Source organism: Primulina tabacum, chromosome 15 (assembly GCF_025594145.1).
Source record: "Primulina tabacum isolate GXHZ01 chromosome 15, ASM2559414v2, whole genome shotgun sequence".
Classification (NCBI taxonomy): Eukaryota; Viridiplantae; Streptophyta; class Magnoliopsida; order Lamiales; family Gesneriaceae; genus Primulina; species Primulina tabacum.
In genome coordinates, this window is record NC_134564.1 from 30,327,088 (window position 1) to 30,346,399 (window position 19,312).

At 34.1% G+C, this 19,312-nt stretch overlaps 2 protein-coding genes and 1 long non-coding RNA gene across 5 annotated transcripts; 2 read left to right on the forward strand and 1 right to left on the reverse strand.

Moving 5' to 3' along the window:
* On the forward strand, positions 1-6,687 carry LOC142527954 (65-kDa microtubule-associated protein 5). The gene is made up of 11 exons (XM_075632960.1): positions 1-231; positions 1,103-1,306; positions 1,600-1,854; positions 1,943-2,158; positions 2,368-2,523; positions 2,618-2,777; positions 3,241-3,392; positions 4,676-4,763; positions 5,899-5,972; positions 6,055-6,129; positions 6,279-6,687. The coding sequence occupies exons 1-11, from the start codon at positions 142-144 to the stop codon at positions 6,531-6,533; spliced, it is 1,725 nt and encodes a 574-aa protein (XP_075489075.1). The 5' UTR covers positions 1-141; the 3' UTR covers positions 6,534-6,687.
* A 5,711-nt stretch (positions 6,688-12,398) lies between these two features.
* Positions 12,399-15,018, forward strand: LOC142528099 (uncharacterized). 3 transcript variants are annotated; one of them, XR_012815606.1, is made up of 3 exons: positions 12,399-13,040; positions 13,663-14,800; positions 14,893-15,018. It is a non-coding gene; the product is annotated as an uncharacterized LOC142528099 (long non-coding RNA). The 3 variants fall into 3 exon arrangements; XR_012815605.1 differs by having other exon boundaries at positions 14,880-15,001; XR_012815607.1 differs by lacking the exon at positions 14,893-15,018 and having other exon boundaries at positions 13,663-14,384; positions 14,708-14,805.
* Positions 15,019-16,056: 1,038 nt separating this feature from the next.
* Positions 16,057-17,348, reverse strand: LOC142527610 (uncharacterized). Its single transcript, XM_075632453.1, has 2 exons — positions 16,848-17,348; positions 16,057-16,771 (listed from the first exon to the last, which is right to left on the reverse strand). The coding sequence occupies exons 1-2, from the start codon at positions 17,025-17,027 to the stop codon at positions 16,190-16,192; spliced, it is 762 nt and encodes a 253-aa protein (XP_075488568.1). The 5' UTR covers positions 17,028-17,348; the 3' UTR covers positions 16,057-16,189.
* Positions 17,349-19,312: the final 1,964 nt, after the last annotated feature.

Below are 19,312 nucleotides of genomic sequence, written 5' to 3' on the forward strand. Positions count from 1 at the left end.
CATCGTTAGAACAGTGCCTTCCTCCTCCCTCCTCTCTCCTCTTAAAAATGGAATCTTTACTATTCAATAATTGCTTAAGATCCCCTAACTACGTCTCGCAGAATCCCACTGATTTTTCTAGGTTTCGCTTTCGTCGCAACCATGTCAGCTCGTAGCATTGGCCATTCTTCGCCGCTTTCTCTGTCGAAATCCGCCGCCACCACCTGTTCTTCTCTCCTCCGCGAACTCCAGGTACTTCACGGCGAAGTTTCTTCGTTATTACTCTATTAGCAAACATTCCGTTACTTTATTTGGGAAAAAAAATATTTGTTCCAGGTTACGTAACGTGGAATAATTGCTCCGACTGTTCACCCATTGTACTAATTTTAGTGATGTCTACATTCTATTGAGTAAAAGAAAATAGGGGAAATAAACCAAGGCCTTGCGTAATTTACTAGAATTCCTTTAATTTTTTTTAATTCCGTGTTAATACCCGAATTTTGATGATGATAAGGAAATGGGAAATGAAAGGTATCCGATACCAAAAAAATACATAGCATTTTTAGTACATGGTGCATGTAAATGAGTATCACGACGAAACCAGTAAACATCTCTCATCGTTATATTTGTACGAACGCTTCTTTATTGTTTTCCATCAAAACCTCTCAAAGATTTAGATTGTCACTTTGTCAGCGGACCATTTAATATAATTAGTGGCAGTAATATCTGTCAGCGCATCGTCTACATCTACCATGGACCTGAAATTTATTGAATGGATGCATGAAGAATTAAAAAGCACCATTCTGATATTGATTCACCTTTGGCTTTTCATATACCTGATAGCAAGCTGTCAATATACTGATCTAGCTATTAAAAGGTGATGATCACAACATTCAGATATCGTGTCAGTAGTTCCACTCACCTGACTTACTGAGCATAGAAAACATTTAAACGTTTCGATTTCATTTGAACTGAAAATTTTGGATTGGACATTAACCTACATTATCTTGTTATGCTGGTCCACTGTCGTGGTTCCTCTTGAATTTTACATATTTCGCAGTTTCTTTTCGCTGAACCTTCGAATACTTGTGGTTGTTGAACGTGCCCTTATTTGGTGAAATAGGAGACATGGGATGAAATTGGAGAGTGTAACACTGACATAGATAAGATGCTTCTTCAGTTGGAGCATGAATGCCTTGACATATATAGCAGGAAAGTGGAAAGAAGCAGAAAATACAAGGCCGATTTACTGCAGTCCTTAGCTGAGTCTGAAGCTGAAATTGCTGGACTTGCTTCTGCTCTTGGGGAGCAGATTTCCTATCCAAGGGTCTGATCGCAGTTATTGTTTTGATTTCTTTAATTGAATTTCAAAGTCATTGTTGTACAACTATTTCGACCGCAAAAGAATTTCATGTCATTTTCAATCTACAAAGGTTTTCTAAAAGGAATCTTCCTATCTTTTGATGCATCATTGTTGAATCCATAGTCGAAGTTTTTTATATTGAGTTAATCTATCATATTTTCTCTACTCTCTAGAAGCCATACCTTTAGTTATCGTCAGAGATAGATGTATAGTTTCACTTATTTTGAACTCTCTTGAATCTCTTCATAATTTGTTAGTTCCATAATATGAAAGAGAACCTCAAGCAGCAAATATCCATTATAAGCCCCACGTTGGATAATTTGAGGCTAAAGAAACAGGAGAGGATTAAAGAGATTGCCGAAGCCGAGTTCCAGATTGCTCGGATCTGTGCTGAAATATCTGGAGATGATCAGATATCTGATCGTGATGGAATTCGAGTGGATGAACTAGACCTGACAATCAACAAGTTGCGAGGACTGGAATCTCACCTTCAGGAGCTTCAGTGTGAAAGGGTTTGAATATAAGTCTATTTTTCCCTCATAATTTTGAAATTAAAAATTATTTGAATAATTTCTAACTGCACCATGTTTATCATTGCAGAATCTGCGTTTTCAGAAAGTTAATGCTCATATCAGTGCAATTCACGACCTCTCAGTTGTCATGTCTCTAGATTTTAAGAAGATAATGGCTGAAATTCACCCAAGTTTTCTCGATCCTGCAATTGGTCAATCAAAGAGCATAAGCAATGAAACACTAGCCAGATTAACTAATGAGCTAAATTTACTGAAGAAAGAGAAACAACAGCGACTATTAAAGGTAACCCCTTAACAACTCATCTTTTTCTTTTCTTCGTGTCAGAGACCTAATTATGTTACGGTGTTTCAGAATTTCCTCTCTTCCATCATATCCTTGGGTTGAACTGATTTTAGAATTTAAGTACTCATGTCAAATTAGAATTGAACCAGCTGGAGTGTAATTCAGTGAGTCGTTCCTATTCATCTTCTTACTGCTCTGGTTGCCTGCAGTTACAGAAGCTTGGAAGTACGCTCTCTGAGCTCTGGAACCTCATGGATACACCTGTGGAGGAGCAACAAAAATTTAAACCTGTCACTTGCTTAACTGCAGCAGACGTCGAGGAGGTTTTTAGCCAGGGATGTCTATCTTTTGATGTCATTGAGCAGGTAGTTAATGTTTTAGCACGCTTTTCCACATGAATTCTTATTTCGAGACAATTCGCCAAAAACTAGACTTACTGAGTTATTGTCCTCCTGATAGATTGGAGTTGAAGTTGAGCGATTGAATGATTTGAAAGCCAGTAAGCTGAGAGAGCTTATATTCAAAAGACAATCTGAACTCGAAGAAATCAACAATGCGGTTCATATGGATGTTGATAGTGAGAAAGCTCGGAAAATTCTCATCACTCTATTGGAATCTGGTCCTACTCAATTATTATTTTTTGATGCAGTCAACTACGTTTTTTGCTTCATAACTTTTGTAACCTTTAAAGTTACAAATTTTCTTAGTGTTATTCAGTATTCTCTTCACTTTTCCACTGTTAAAAAAAAAATTCAAAGTTCCTTGACTATCTGTTCTTTCATTTTTCTCGTATGCATATACCAACATAACTTTTATGAGCTATTCCTGTTACCTCATTGCACCTTTTATTATGCCCCTTGTCATGAGTCCACTACTCTATTTTAGTAATTGATAAGGGTTTCTAGTTTTGACAAAGATTTCCTTTGGTTCACATCTATATATTTCCTTTCAATTGTTGTTTTCAGTCTTTGAGAAAAAAAGAACCTTTCATCAACTATACTCAGGCACCTGCCTGCATTAGTACTTTTCTTTGATCACCTCTATTTTAAAATATTATTATTTTATTGGACGTGTAACTGCAGGTAACATTGATCTTTCTGATCTTTTGTCAAGTATGGATGACCAGGTCGCAAAAGCCAAAGAACATGCTCGAAGCAGAAAGGATATTTTGGACAAAGTGGAGAAATGGAAACATGCAGCCGACGAGGAACGCTGGCTTGACGAGTATGAGAGGGTAATGTTTATTATACTATAAACACCTAAACTTTATTACTCCTGGGTTTAGAGAGTATCTGTAATCTATAACCTCAAGAGGAAGTCGTACACTTGTACTCTTTTTTCTAGTCTTAAATGTTTTCCTCTATGATCAGTGCATACGTTACTGGCATACTATTGTTAAAGTAGAGGAAAGCTTAAGAATTATTAGTTTGAAAGTTGTCATTGTTGTATCATCTCATCGACTGATTGCTAAGTTAACAACCTCAGTCATGATAAGTTAGTTACCTTTAACTCACATTGTGAATACCGCCAATGTCATTTTTTTTGGTTTTGTGGCTGTCACTTACTTTCAACTTGTTTACACGTATAATTTGACGGGCTTAGTCACCAAGGACACCGACCTTTAGTCCACCCAAGCTTACCAACTTTTGTCATTAATTTTATGCCTTCAATGAATTTTATTGAAGTTTGTCAAAATCAAGTTTCTTTACGAGAAAATTATGCCTTTTCAAAGTGAAGAAAATTCTTGTGTAATTAGAATTATTTTCATGTATGCCATGCAGCCATGCTAGCTTTTGACCTTGTTGTTAAAAATAGAAATGATCGTTTTTCAATCGCACGTTTATAGTAAAGCAATTTATGTCGATTATGGCTCCAAATATATTAGCAATCAATTGTCAGGAAGTACGAACATACGTTATGCCCTATGATGGGGAATACGAAACATGTCCTTTAGTGGCTTACAGTAGTCATTTCCACAATCTACTGTAGGCAATAGACGAACATGACTTAAGATAGCTATGATAATTATTAATTTGTTTGTATGTTGCCTTGTCTGATTCATGCAATTCTGGAAGTATTATGAGTGGTTGGCCGAGATCCTATTGCATCAATGTATTATGTTTAAGGAGGGAAAATCACTCTGTAGTCCTGTTTTAGCACACCTATCAATATATTTTTCTGCTATTCTTGGAATTTCATCTCTTCTCCTCTTATATTTTTTAAATAATCCATAGAGTCATCTTCTAGACTAATAAAACATGTTTCATGCAGTGGTTCCGTTTCAAAAGTGGACATCTTTTGAAATAATTCGATAGATTAGTCGTCTTAGGACCACCAGGAAATGCTCTTGACCTTTTTGTTTCAGTTCATTTCGAACACCAATGATGTGTTTTTTTTCCCATTTTTATTAATTCGTTGATACTCTCTAGTTTTTGTTGTTAAAACTCTCTTATTTCAGTGTTTCTGCTTGAATTATTTATTGTGTCGAGTTTCATTAATATTGATCTCTTTTTTTAGGATGAAAATCGTTATAGTGCTGGAAGAGGAGTACACAAAAATTTGAAACGTGCTGAGAAAGCCAGAATTTTAGTAAGCAAGATCTCATGTGAGTTTTTGATCCTGAGGTATTTGTTTCACATTGTTTCTCTTTTAACAATTGAGTAGAGCTTATAGAAATTGATGAATGTGTTTTGGGTTTTGGGTTTTGGGGTTGAGCATATTATAGATTAAATATATGCCGTTAAAAATCGATGACTCCAACTCCTATATTCAACGTCCATGAAATCTCTCTTCCTACAAAATCCTGGAAGGGGCTTATTCACTGAAGGGGCAAAGCCCCCATGAAAAAGGGTGCGCCATTGACACTGACAAAAATAGATACATAGGCATGGAACATACATTTAACATCATAGTGCTCATCTAATTTTGATTAAAATCCAAGTCACTACACCAAAAACTGTGACGGGTGATGGCTTCACCCTACTCATTGATTCCATCTAAATCACAAAGTGTGATATTCTTCACGAGTGAAGCATTCGACACACTTAATATCAATTGAAATATCTAATTTAACCCCTTTTGAATACATAGTAATGAAGCATCACAATTAAATTCTCAGTCACCCACTCACCCTAATGTTCTTATTAGGTGTATCATATTTTTGGGGCCTTATTTTATGTACATCAAATAACATGAAAACTATGAAATTCCTTTAGTTGTGGCTGTTTTGCGGCAAATGCATTTTATCTCTGCCTTTGGTCTGGTAAGGTACCAATCTTTTTGCTCCTTCCATCATCAACGACGTTGTTCTTTATCTGTTTTTTGTTCCTTCCATCATCACCCTGAGAAATTTAGTTGGAAGGCATCATTCACTTTCTATTCGAGTAAGATTTTGGTATTTTTAGGCTTGTAATTGAGATATGTATGTTTGAGCATGAAATTCACAGCAAAGAGTGGAATCAAAATTTTGGTATCATGGCCGTTGGGCATGTAATGTATTTCTGACATCCAAGTAATTTGGTGGTTGCTTCACATTATAATGACTTGTTTAAGCCATCTGCTTGGTTTCATCTCAATTTGATTTTACTTGGGGTTGTATCAAACCAAGCAGGTTCAGTTTTCCAGCTGTTCTATTAACTCATGAAACTGATCTCGCAAGGCTAGATTCTATTGTTTGTAGTTTATTATTTACTTAAATGATGTGGTTTTAAATTGAAACTGATGTGTGAACTCTACTGCAGCTCTTGTTAAGTGTCTAACTGCTAAAGTAAGAGCTTGGGAGATAGAGAAGGGAATGCCGTTCATCTACAACAAGGTAAGCAGCTTCGCCTGTTTCATGTTTTATCTCTCCAACATATGTTCGAATCTTTGATTCTAGTTCTACTTTGGAGTTTCAGGTTCCTCTTTTACGGACACTGGAGGAATTCACTGTTTTCCGACAAGAAAAAGAAGAGGAGAAACGCAGATCTCGAGTACGTTATCGGGTTATCTTTTTTGTATCTTACAACAGATAAAAAATGTGAGAGATACTGGCACATAAACATTAAAATCTTTCTTTTAGAAGAAAAAATTTGATCCATTGTCGATCGCCATTAGTTTGATGAAATTTTGCATAATATAGGAACAAAGGAAGCTACAAGAACAGTTAGCTACAGAACAAGAAGCACTGTTTGGTTCAAAATCAGCTGTCAAGAAACCTTTGGCTCAAAGCACACACAGTAACACAATGGTGGCAACCCCAAATGGTCGTCGTTTGAGGACTCCATCCGCTAATCTTGGAATCTCAGGAGGCAAAGACAGAAGAGATAGTGGCAAGGCCGGTAGTGTAATTCCCATAAACTACGTTGCTCTTCCAAAGGATGATAGGTGTAGTTAAATCTCGTGGTTTTATTCTGTATACTTAGCTTGTCAATATTAACTTGATACAGCTTATTTCAAAGAGCTCGTTCGTGTTTGATTGATGGATTACACCAACACTAATTGATATTCTTCCACATTATGACCAGTAAAGCTGAGGTGTTAAAAAATCTCTCAATGTTGATGCTATATTCACACGATCAAAGTTCACTGAAAGCAATTACATGTTGGAAATTTAAGTTGCAAGTTCCAACATGTTAATTTTTCTTTGAACCAACATGCTAATTAGATTTAAGAAACTCAGTGGTTATTTTCTATGTGTATATTTTTAGCATGTGTTATATATATATATATATATTTTAGTCACCAACGTTCTAAATATTTATCAAATCTAATATGCAGTGGATGTATATATATGAGTTTGAATTCTCCCTCAAAAAGAGAGGTTTATACCACTTTATATGGAGGTGATGACTGTATTAGTTGTTATGTCTCGTGACCGAAGCTTGTTGACATCAGTGTTTTAAAAATTAAAATCGTAAAACAAGCCTCGTAGCACTAATCATGTCAAAACCAGTCCATATCATGATCAATCATTGTCTTTATAATGCAACAAAAAAAAGGTGTGGAAGTATACTGTAAGGCTCGAGATTTTATTACTGTGATCTGAGATTAATCTGAAATGATTTATTTATTAATTGAGATGATTATAGACGGAACGGATCAGACCGGGAGAGCCGAAAGAAGATTTGACATGAGGTGCAAGGAAGAGTGCCCGCGCACATGCGCGACGTGTTGGGCGCACATGTGCGAGGAAGACAGAACCATGCGCGCACATGTGCGGCTTGAATGCGCGCATATGCGCGGAACGTCCAGAGAGTTCGGCGCACATGCGCGGCGGAAGGCGCTCATATGCGCGAGTGAAGGTATGTCCGAGACAGAACATCTCGCGCATATGCGCGAGATATGTCGCGCATATGCGCGAGAAGATAAATGCGGAAGGTGACGGGCCGAACCTCCGGCGCATATGCGCGGCATGCAGAATGGAAAAATGCCACTTGGTCTTGAACCATGAAACATGTATATATATATATATATATATATATATATATATATATATATATATAAGACAAGCCAATCTTCAGAATAGGAAAAGAAGGAATCGAAGGAAAATTGTTGAGGAATTTCTTCGTGAAATTCTAAATCAAGATTTCATAAAATCCGCTCGTCCGATTTTAGATCCGACTTCAGTACTGTACTCCTACTAACGCAGGCTACAACTGGACGTAAGTTTTGTTACGTTTAGACACGATTTGAAATTATGATATTGTCAGAATTGAATATGAATTAGATATAGTGGTTCTGCTACAGTAGACATTGTATAATTGAAGTCAGATTAAAGAATAGACTGTTTATACAATTGTTATGATTTTTGAAAGATATTGATTGGGATTTGATATCAGAGTTGTGTTGTTACTGATATTAAGTGTACAGATATTGAGATTATGAATTGTACTGATACTGATTATGAATTCCGATATTATATCTGTGATGTTGAGATGGACGGGGATATCGAGATCGTATTGTTATGCCGTCGAAACATCAGTTGATTTAGAGTGATCAGATTCAGTAATGATTTCGATGATATCGTTGATATAAATTAGATTGTACCTTGTTCAGATATGGATCAAATTATTTACTGATTTGAGTATTGATCAGAACAGGTTTTGAATCGAATTATATACTGATATTGTATTTATGCGATTGTCATTGCCAGACTGGGTATGGACAGATTGGAATACAAGACTTCGTCTTCGTCAGACCGGGAAGACAAAGGTATAATTCATGTTTTGTTTGGGGAAGACACAACTCAAATGAGATTCAACTTGAGTTTCCCAACAAAATCACATGCTATAATTGTTGTTTATCTTTTTATATGATTATGCTTTGTTCATAGAATTATATTCAAGCATTTGAGATAGGAAAGTCATTTGGTAGATTCGCCAAATTACTAGATGTTCGGTGGTATCGACGCTTCGGATCAGAGTCACTTCGATTGTAGATATTCGATACAGACAGGGTCGAAGTCTAGGAATAAGACGTACAGTCACCCCGATTGGGAGGGTAGGTGACAGACAGTGACGTCTTATTCACACCGGGATCCCTAGAGTTAGAGTTGAGTTGAGTCAAGATATGAATTGAATTGAGTTGCGTGCTTATTTTATTTTGGTTTCAGAGATTATGGAACCCATTGTTACTGCATGCTTATTTTGATTTAGTTTCATAGACTATGAAACCTATTGTTATGGATTTTATGCATGATAATATATTGTGTATATGCATGTATACATGTTTTATACTGGGATTTATTCTCACCGGAGTATCCGGCTGTTGTCTTGTTTTGTATGTGTGCATGACAACAGGTGGGACAGGATCGGGGTCAAGAAGAGGATGAGAGAAGATGAGTTAGAGTGGTGATTCCGGACTTATTGTAGACTTTGTTTAATACTTGAAATTTAGTAGTTGAACCTTAGACTAGTTTGAATAATTGTTGTACATTATTGTACTTTTATATTGAGATGTATATTAGTTAAATTCCATTACGTTCCGCACTTACATTTTTTTAAAAAGAAAAATTTTTAGACCATGTTTATCTTAATTGATAATTAAATCTCAAAGATGATTAAGAAGATGATTAGCGTCCGGGTTCCCACATATACAACTTGAAATAAAAATAAACTAAAACAAATGCATGATTCTTTAGCTTGATCTTTATCACCGTTCTCAAAATATTTCTTGTTCTTTAGCTTCCAATTGTTCTTCATTCTTATCTGGGAAAAGAGAGTAAATGATAGATATTTTGAGAAATATTCAACAAGTTGGGCTGATCTGAGTACGTATAACAAATACATACGAATTCTTCGAAACATGAATATTTCTTAATAGAAATAGAGTATATCACAAGTATATAGTGAACATGAAGTACTTGAATTTCATCATATTTTCATGATTTACTGATATTAGTTTTTATTTGTTAATACTCTAAGGGACGATGTTATACAATAATTATAATCTCACTGTATGAAGACTCTATTTTATCATAATTCAGAAATTGTATACATAATCTTGAAACTAAGGAAACATAATCTTAAACGAAGAATGCGTACTCCGTCGGATTTTTTAAAAAACATATAATATAACGAAAGGGACTTTATGTATATTCAATCTTTTAAAAAAATAGTTTACTCACCAAAAAGACAAGTGTGCAAAATTTAGTTTCTTGGGTCGAAGGTTGGATATAAACTTTCTGAAACCCGGAATTTACAGCCTTCTTGCTCGAAATTTAGTCTTAATCTGAATATTTTAGGTGTGATTTGATATAGATTGATACACAATAAGCCGCCAAAAGAACACATGAAAGAAAGAGAATTACATGAATTTTTCGATTTGTATATGTCCGAAATTCAACCAATTTGCAAAAGCGTGTGCCATATGTTGAACTGTCGGATCGAGCTGAAATCTGGTCGGCATATTTAGAATGAAGTGAAGCAAATTGTGAACAGTGGAGATTAGTTTTGAACATTATATAAAGCAGTTTCTGAATGACAAACAAAAACTGTCGATTTATCATATAATCCATGAAGTTTTCTTGCGGAGGCATATTTGAAAATCGGACCATTGGATTGAGCTGAAATTTGGACAAGATATTCAGAATTTGGTCTGTTATATTTTGAATAATGGAGATCAGATCAAAATCACATTATAGATGGAAATAAGTTCCCGGACGGTAGCCTTTGGTGTGGCTTTGTTCAATTATAGATACACTAATCACTATTTAATGGAGAAAATCGGAGAGAAGAATAGGCAGCCAAATTATGGCTATTAACTGCTCGTTTAATGGCCTAAATTAACCATGAATTGACATTTGACAGCATAATAGATAATCAAAAGGTTACTAAACTGACTAATCAAGAGGCTATTAAAATGGCTAATCAAGAGACCATTAAATTGGCTATTCAAAAGGTCATCTGAAAAAAACTTTGTCAAATGTGTCATTAATTAGGTCATTCAATTTTTGAAAATGAGAAAATATGGCTAACTAAAAATCGAGTTTCATGGGCTGAAATTTTTGGTTTTATCTTGATCGGTTCGAATTTTCGGGTTTTTACATTAACAGATAACATGTAGCTAATACAATTGCTGTGGATTTAGTTTCAACATTGTTAAAGAAAACATTGTTACAATACATTACATTAAAGAGTAGGTATCTTGTGAGACGGTCTCACGAATCTTTATCTGTGAGACAGATTAATCATACCGATATTTACAATAAAAAAGTAATACTTTTAGGGTGTGTTTGGTTGATGTGATTAAATAAAGATAGATGATTAATCACATATTTATCTAATGTTTGGTTAAAATTTTAAGATATATTAATAATCATTTTGACCCGGTTTAAGACCTAATTTTATGATTAATTATTTGATTATTAATCTAACAAATTAAGTGGGATAAGTTTTCAACACACCATAAGTTACATTTTTATCCTCTTATGAAGATAAATATTTATTAAATTTTAATTTATTGTGTTTAATGATTACCGTAATATTTTCAAATATATTTATAATAAATATATTTAAATTAATTTTAATAAACATAAATTATAATTATAAATATTTAATTATCTATTTAATTATTTCAAGAATATTTTTAAAAAATAATAATATTATAATATCACTAAACTTTATTAAACATTAAAATTAATATTCATAATATTACTACTATTTTAATTATTAATTATAAATATTTAATTATCTATCAAATTATTTTAAAAATATTTATAATTATTTTAAGAAAAACAATAATATTGTAATTATTACTAAAATTTTATTTAACATTAACATTCAAATTATTATTGCTATTTTAATTATTAAAGTAAATACATATTTACAAATTTATTTCTAATAAATATATTTAAATTAATTTTAATAAATGTAAATTATAATTATAAATATTTAATTATCTATCCAATTATTTTAAGAATATATATATAATTAGTATTTGGGGCATTTTGGTCATTACAATAAAATTTACAAAATTAATCCATCATTTTAAAATCATAACGAACACCATGTTATTTATCCTACCATACTATTAATCCATATATCTCATTTTTTAATCACTCTAATTATTAATCATTTACTTATCCAATCACACGTACCAAACGCAGCCTTAGCATAAAAAATAATATTTTTTCATGGATGACCTAAATAAGTATTTGTCTCACAAAATAAGCATTTGTCTCATAAAATAATATTTTTTCATGAATGACCCAAATAAGTATTTGACATTTTTTTATAAATTAAAATTATTGATCCGAAAATAGTATTTGTTAAAGGTTTTTTTGTCTCGGGAAAGATTGGCAAATTTAAGAAGGTGGTTTGGTAATTTGTTCCCTCAAAGCCCAACCTGAGTTGTATTAATTGCTGACGTGAAGACCAAAAGTCTGGTGAATTTGTTGTTGTTTTCGACATCTCTAGAAAAAAATTTGTTTTTGGCATTTTTTTATCATTATCTATTCTAGTCGGAAATTGTTTCAGCTGTAAAATCCAATATCACGGAAACAAATTTGGGGATTGTTGAATTTACTTTTAATATTAATATATATATATATATATATATCAATTTGGTTTTATGTCGTGGAATTTTCAGTCGTATTTCAATTAGAATTATTTCCTTTCAAATTGAAAAATTCTCAAATTTGTTGTCATGCTATCGGATTTTACAATCTAGTCAGAAATTTTCTATTAAAATTGAACACCCCGATAAAATTATAAAATATTAGAAGTTAGCAAATCAATCCTGAAGATTGACTACTTAAGGGTCCGTTTGGTGTGTGTGATGGGATAACTAAATGATTAATAATTTGATTGATATGTAGTTGATAAGGAATGATGTGTAATATTGTTTGATTAATTATTTCATGTGTGGTACACTTTTTGTTAGTTGGATAATATTTTGTTTGACTAACATGCCCTCTACTACCTCAATGTAATTCCAAAATTACCCTTGAAAACACAAACCATATTCCACAATCGAAGTTGACAAAATTAAATACCCTACTTTGTGGACAGAAGGTATAAAAGATTTTTTTTCAACTTTTCCCTTGAAGATGTTGTGGACGGCGTTATTTCTTCTTCACCTGCAGTGCTTCTTAGGAAATGAATGGTGAAAGGACGAAGCACGATTCATCGATGACTTGCGATTCTGCTTGTTAAAAGTATTTTCATATCTGCAAATACTGGTAACTTATTTTTTTCCGTTTTACACAAACCACACAACTTATAGATCTGAAGATGGCAGGTTTCAATCTGTGGGAGATGGATGGTTGTTGTAAGTAATATCTTCGTTGCAAACTTCTGATTTAATATTTTTTTTTACGGAGACGAAATTATAAATCTGTTCGGAAGCTGTCGTGCAAAGCCCGGCGAAGGAAAAATTGGAAGTTAGGAATACCTATTTCTGAGTAAGCTTTGATTTTCAGTAATTTCCGTATTTTTATTTGTTCTAACAATTTTGTTATGTAAATTTTAATTTAGATTTTTTAGTGGTTGACTATGAACTCATTCCATGTTGATACAGTAGTTACATTTTGTTTGAGAAAAGTGGTAATCGTGACTTTTTTTAAACTGGAGAAAATTTTATTGAAGTAATAATATTAATTACTTTTGTATACAGAACAAGTGTTAGTTTCGTTTCGAACTTGTTGACTTGCCGTGAAAACCCATTTGAAGAACACATATGAAGATAAATAAGGGATTTTGTGAGTAGATGTCCTGTGCATAATTCTTATCAGTGTACTTTTATTAGAATACAATGTGGAAACTTTAATCTTAAACGATAATAATTGTTTAATGTATTTGCATTTTGCTTTTGATATTCATGCAGTAGTTAATTGTGGGTGGAGAAATTTGGTTGACAAAAATTATATTGTTTGTGAAATGTACTTTAACTTAACATACCTTAAATTTTAAGATGATTCTCATATATCAATGTTTCTAATATTGTTGTAAGACAACAATTGAACTACTCGGTTTCTAATTTATGAGTACTTACAATTTCAAACACCGTTCTTTGTTCTTGCGTAGGTATCATGGAATTGAAGATGCCACCACAATGTGAGTGTGGGAACGGGGCCATGGTTTTAAGGACAGCTGGTAACTACTCAACCCGTCCTGGTGAACAATACTACATATGTCCTGTGGGACTAAAACATCGGAAGAGATTCTTCTGGTACAATGAGTACCATTCCAGAAATGCAACATCCACCGCTGAACGATCGTTTAACAACGAAAGCAACTCAACTGCTTTTGAAGATCATTCATGTTATAGTAGTAATAGAAGGTGTTGTATGAACAACACAATGAATTCATCCTCTACCCCATATGATTATCCTTCGAACCAAGGTCAGCCTTATTCTAAGAATAAATATGACGAAACAGTATGTGCCATGTCCTCTGCAACACAAGAGTTACCCGTTGAGACCATGAAGAGCACATCTTATGGACGTGAACAAGCTTGTTGCTGTTTTGGATTCCTTTGCGCGTTGATCTGTCTCCTGTTTGTACTCATCATAATCCTTATCATTAGAATGTGATATATGTTGTCTATGTATGCTTATAAATTTGAACCACTGCATTGTTGAACCCCATATGTCATGTATTTTCCGTAACTTCGTTATTAACGTATTGTGTGCAAGTTTTTAATTCAATTTGTTACTGATTGTTCATAAAAAAAATTTTGGCTTTCAAACTAACATGGAATAAAATTGCAGCAATGTTTGTACGTACATGAAACAATCATCAGTAAGGTATGTTTCCCAGTAATTCAATATTTTGTTACTTCTTATTTTCTTTTCATATGCAGTGCATAACAAAAAACTAAGAACAAATGATAGTGTGACAATGTTTCTTATTCTTCCTACTATATTCAGAAACTTGTAAATTGAATTTCCCTTTTATTTGAAGTTTAACCAAGGTGGTAGACGCTGTTCATACTGTAATTTATAAATTCCTCATATTTTGGTAAGTTTTACTAATGACTTGAGAATATATTATTTGTATTTGTTCCAGCACGTTTTTGCTTTTTTTTTTTTTTGTATTTTTTCCTCATGAGTTTTCATAATTACACTAGGTGTTGACCTATATTGGTATATCACATCATTATTATGCATTTTCCCTTTGGAATGACCTGCATTTATAGTTGGGTTGGTAACTACATTTAATGGTAAGTTAACTTTTCCTATACTTAAATACCACGTTCCTTTCCTTTTTACGGTTCAAGTCACGTGAGTGGTTTTCTGAAGTTATTTTCAACAGGCATACAATGTCAGTGATATACAAAGCAGCATCCGAGGAAAGTGTAACAACGAAGTACAAAGTCGAAGTTGTTACCCTCTCAGATGATGAACATGAGATGCAAAAAGACATAGTTGTTTGTCACCAGACGAAGACAGAAGCTGCTGCAAACAAAAGTCCAACTGTTGAGTTGAAGCCCACGACACAGAAGGAGAAGAAAAATTGCATGTGGATGGCGGAGCACAATAAAGTTATGCAGCTGGCTATTAAAACCTCAAGAAAATGTTGTGTCAATACTCCCGAAACTAACTCTGCGAAGCGGCTTCTGATCAGGAATGACACAACTCCGTATATAGTACTTGAGAGCTCCGACGACGAGAAAGATGCACAATGAGACTTCATCTACAGATCCCATCAGTGTAGTTCATTTTATTGGATGTGTTTGTTGCTGCAGTTTGTTGTTGTAGTTGCTTTCGTTGTGTGGCTTCTACCCTTTTGCTTCATTTTCCTAGTCGTGTCCTAACTTCAGTGTATTGTACTAGTGTTGGTACGTACTGAATATTTGGTTTTGGTGTCTACCAACGTACTTAAAATGCATCCTAGGTCTGTTTAATATTGTGTGTGTTTGTGTAAATAGTTGTTCCCAACTAATGCAATTATGTGTGTTTGTGTAAATAGTTGTTCCCAACTAATGCAATTTGTTTCATTATGTCAATCATCATTAGTTGAGCGCTATTTCGGTAGTTTATTTTCTTTCACAACATGTTTGAACTTGTTTCAAATATTTGTAACTATATCGGAAAATATTCTGTACTGCTTTCAGACTTCATACTCAATCTGGATAATAAGGTTTCGCATATGAATATGTAGCAAAAAATGTGCAGTAAGAGGTAGTTGGTCAGATTACTTTGTAACAATTAATTTCTGATTGTGGTTTCTAGTGTCTGTGTAAGAACGCTGTTGTAATTGCAGAAGAAAAATTGGTACAGAAGACTCGGTGATCTTATATACTTACGACTCATGTGAATTGTAAACATACTCAGACCAAAATTAAATATAGGTTTGCAACAAAGGGACCAATATTATTATACAAATTTCAATTACATAAGCATATGTGATATTAGTATGTCAACAAACTTAAAAAAACATAATAGAACATTATGAGCAAAACATACGATAGTTACTAGACAAACACACTTCACTTGTACACAAGTTACACACCGAAATCAAACAAAATTAACAAAACCAGCCTAGTCGTATTCGATCCCATACCACAACGTTATCCCATCAAAAAATTCAAAACAGAAACCAGCAAGACTTAGGGATTCAACAGCCTTTTGCTTAAGCTAAGCCTACCGTCATGATCAAGCTTCAAGAACAGACTTATTTTGTTCGGGTTATCCACCAACACCTCCGCAACACAGACTTTCTCATCAGAAGTTAACTCCGTAATGGTTTGTAATGTCTCCAGCACGCTGTCCATAGCAGTTGTCATCTGTGATTCAGCTAACTTCTTTTCAGCAGCCATTTCTTTTATGAGATTTGTCATGCTCTCTTTCGTGATATCTGCTAGGTTGTTGATTGCAACAACAATCTTATCATCTCCTTCACTTATTTTTTTCCGTTTCTTGGACTTCACCTTGCTACCTACACTCGGGGTCGATGGTGATGTATGTTTTACGGACATTGATTCTCCATCTCCTTCCACGAGCCGATAAATATCTTCCATCTCCACTTCGACATCATTACGTACTTGTTCTGTCAAATTTAACACACCATGGACAGCAGCTACAAAACTCTCCGCTCGGCTACCCGTTGCCTTATCATTACCAAAAATTTCACACCAGTCTTCATAGTATGGCCACCGCTTGTATCGCATAACATGTACACTATCGTCCACCTACAAAATGTTTTGGCAAGGACATCACATAATGCTAACAAAAGCGAATGTAAACAGTTTCACGGAAACAAAGTACCTTCAATTGTGCTTCCCACGCCTCATTTGTAGCGTCAAGCATGTTTTCCGTATGATTCCAACCAATTCCACTTTTCGCTAACATAGACGACAAAGAACTGTAGTTTTTCTTCCACACGTGGATTTTGGAAGTTATATGTGGATGGCCGCGTATATCAGTATCCGAAAACGCACTTTTCATGGCCGATTCCAATAAAGGTAAATAGCCGTTACGAAATCCATTTTCACTTTTATATCATTTGCTTATTACATCTTTCAAAGCTACAATTAGCACATCTTCCTCAGGTGTTGTCCAACAACGACGCGACTTATCCGTCTTTTTACCTTGGCAATTAATGCTCTCGTTTGTTGCTAAGCTATCCATCGCTTCAGATATTCCTTTGACGTTTTCCTGGAAAAAAAAAAGACCAGAGTTATATGAACAAAAATTGAGTTATAAAATGGTATACAGAAGAGCACATGTTAACAACAAATTATGTACGAAATGTTTTGGAATTTCATAACAAATACTTGATACACAACATGTGTGCATCCAGAGTTCCAAACATAAGCAAACAACATCAGTATATTAATTGCAAAGGAAAGTAAGTTTACAAACACAATACAAAATCAGCCACAACTTTTTATTAGTTGTCGTGGTACATCGACATTGCAAAGTTATCTCTCCACGTATCCCACGCATTTGAGGAATTGAAATTGTCAACGAAATCATCATCTGTCTCGGAAGGTGGGTTGAGGGTGTCATCTTCCATGTCCTCGAGAAGATTGTCCGGCATCTGAGATCGAATGAAATTGTGTAGCAAAATGCAAGCCATAATGATTCGATTCTGAGTTTTCAGAGGGTAGAAACAAGGACTCCGCATGATAGCCCATCTTTTCTTAAGCAAACCAAAACCTTTTTCTATCACGTTTCTCGCTTTGCTGTGTCTCCAATTGAAGAGCTCTTTAAAATTCTGTGGGTAACATGTGCGATTGCCCCAAGCATCCCTATGGTATGATACTCGTCTATGGGGTCAAAAATCGATGTACGTTTGCGTATCCGTTGTCACACAAGTAATAACAACCTACAATTAAAGGCATATATTCATTTCAATACGTAATGTTGATTTTAATTCATGATAACATGAATACTACATATTGAACTGATACCACAATTTAAAAAAAATAATAGTTTAACCTCTTTGAACTTTTAGTCCATCCTCCTGAGTTAATGCATCACGAAGAACTCTTGCATCTGCGGCTGATCCTTCCCATCCACATAGTGCGTAAATGAAGTTCATATCCCGGTTGCACACACCCAAGACATTAACGGCAATGGTTCCTTTTCTAGTTCTATACTTTCCCTTTTCAGAAATTGGTACATGAACGTTTACGTAGGTACCATCCAATGCACCAACACAGCCCTGCAAACAAAAAATGCGCTTTAAACAATTATGTGTCAATGTCGGTATTGCACATCATTATGCTTGACAATTAAGTATTACCTTGAACCACTTCCATGTCTCATCGGTGCAGGTATCATCGATTGCAGAAGGCCTTACAAGCAATATAGTATGTAACTTGAGGACCGAGTCTAGAACTTCATGGAAATGAGCGCTAATTGTTTGACCGCTTCGTACATAATCATGACCAATTATTCGATTCTTCTTATGATGTGCCAAAATAGACAAAAACATTGGTCATGATTATGCCCAGCAAATGTACATAATCATGACCAATTATGGTATATATGTTAATACGACATCGTACGAAATTATACGTTTTTTATGGTATATCTGTTAATACGACATATCCAGCAAATGTTTATGACATATATATTATCGAATCTAAAACACTTTTCATAACAAATTCACAAAACTTTCGGAATCGATTTATTCGTGGTAAGCAAATAAAGAACGACAAGCTTCGAAATTTCACCTACGAAACAGGTGGATTTGTCTTCAGATCTGTTCTCCGATGTTGGTTGTCTTCAATCGTTCCATTTGAAAGCTACTGTTTCAGATGTGGGTTGGCTAAGAAAGATCCGCCGGCAATGAGATTGTGAGAGAAGATATGATTAAGAATTGTCAAATTTGGTTGATTTAATAATGCAGGGACAATTTCGTATTTTCCCAACAATTTGCTTTTGTACTTGAGAAGGATTGATGTAATACCTGGCAAATGGATGGACCGATTTTCCCACACAAACAGTAAAGTAATATGTGATATTGACAGTCAATATATTTAAAATCGAGTCAAACATTGGATATAAAATCTATCAACATTTAGTCCATCCTACCAAACGGGCCCTTACATGACTAAAAGAGGAAGAAAAAAGTTTGAAGACCAAAATAGTTTTTTTTCCCCAAAAATAAAAAACTTTTTGTAGAAATATATTTTTATAAATTAAAATTAAATTGAAAACTATGATACTTATATTACAATAATGAGAGAAATTACTGAGCCGATAGTAGTTTAATAATAGTT

What these genes read in the sequence shown, in the direction of transcription:
- LOC142527954 (XM_075632960.1), top strand. Translation starts at nt 142, where the DNA reads ATGTCAGCTCGTAGCATTGGCCATTCTTCGCCGCTTTCTCTGTCGAAA. An exon ending in GGCTTGACGAGTATGAGAGG is followed by an intron (nt 3,393 to 4,675) that starts GTAATGTTTATT and finishes CTCTTTTTTTAG; the next exon opens with GATGAAAATCGTTATAGTGC. An exon ending in TGCCGTTCATCTACAACAAG is followed by an intron (nt 5,973 to 6,054) that starts GTAAGCAGCTTC and finishes TTGGAGTTTCAG; the next exon opens with GTTCCTCTTTTACGGACACT.
- LOC142527610 (XM_075632453.1), bottom strand. Translation starts at nt 17,027, where the DNA reads ATGAAAAGTGCGTTTTCGGATACTGATATACGCGGCCATCCACATATA. An exon ending in CGTGGGAAGCACAATTGAAG is followed by an intron (nt 16,772 to 16,847) that starts GTACTTTGTTTC and finishes AACATTTTGTAG; the next exon opens with GTGGACGATAGTGTACATGT.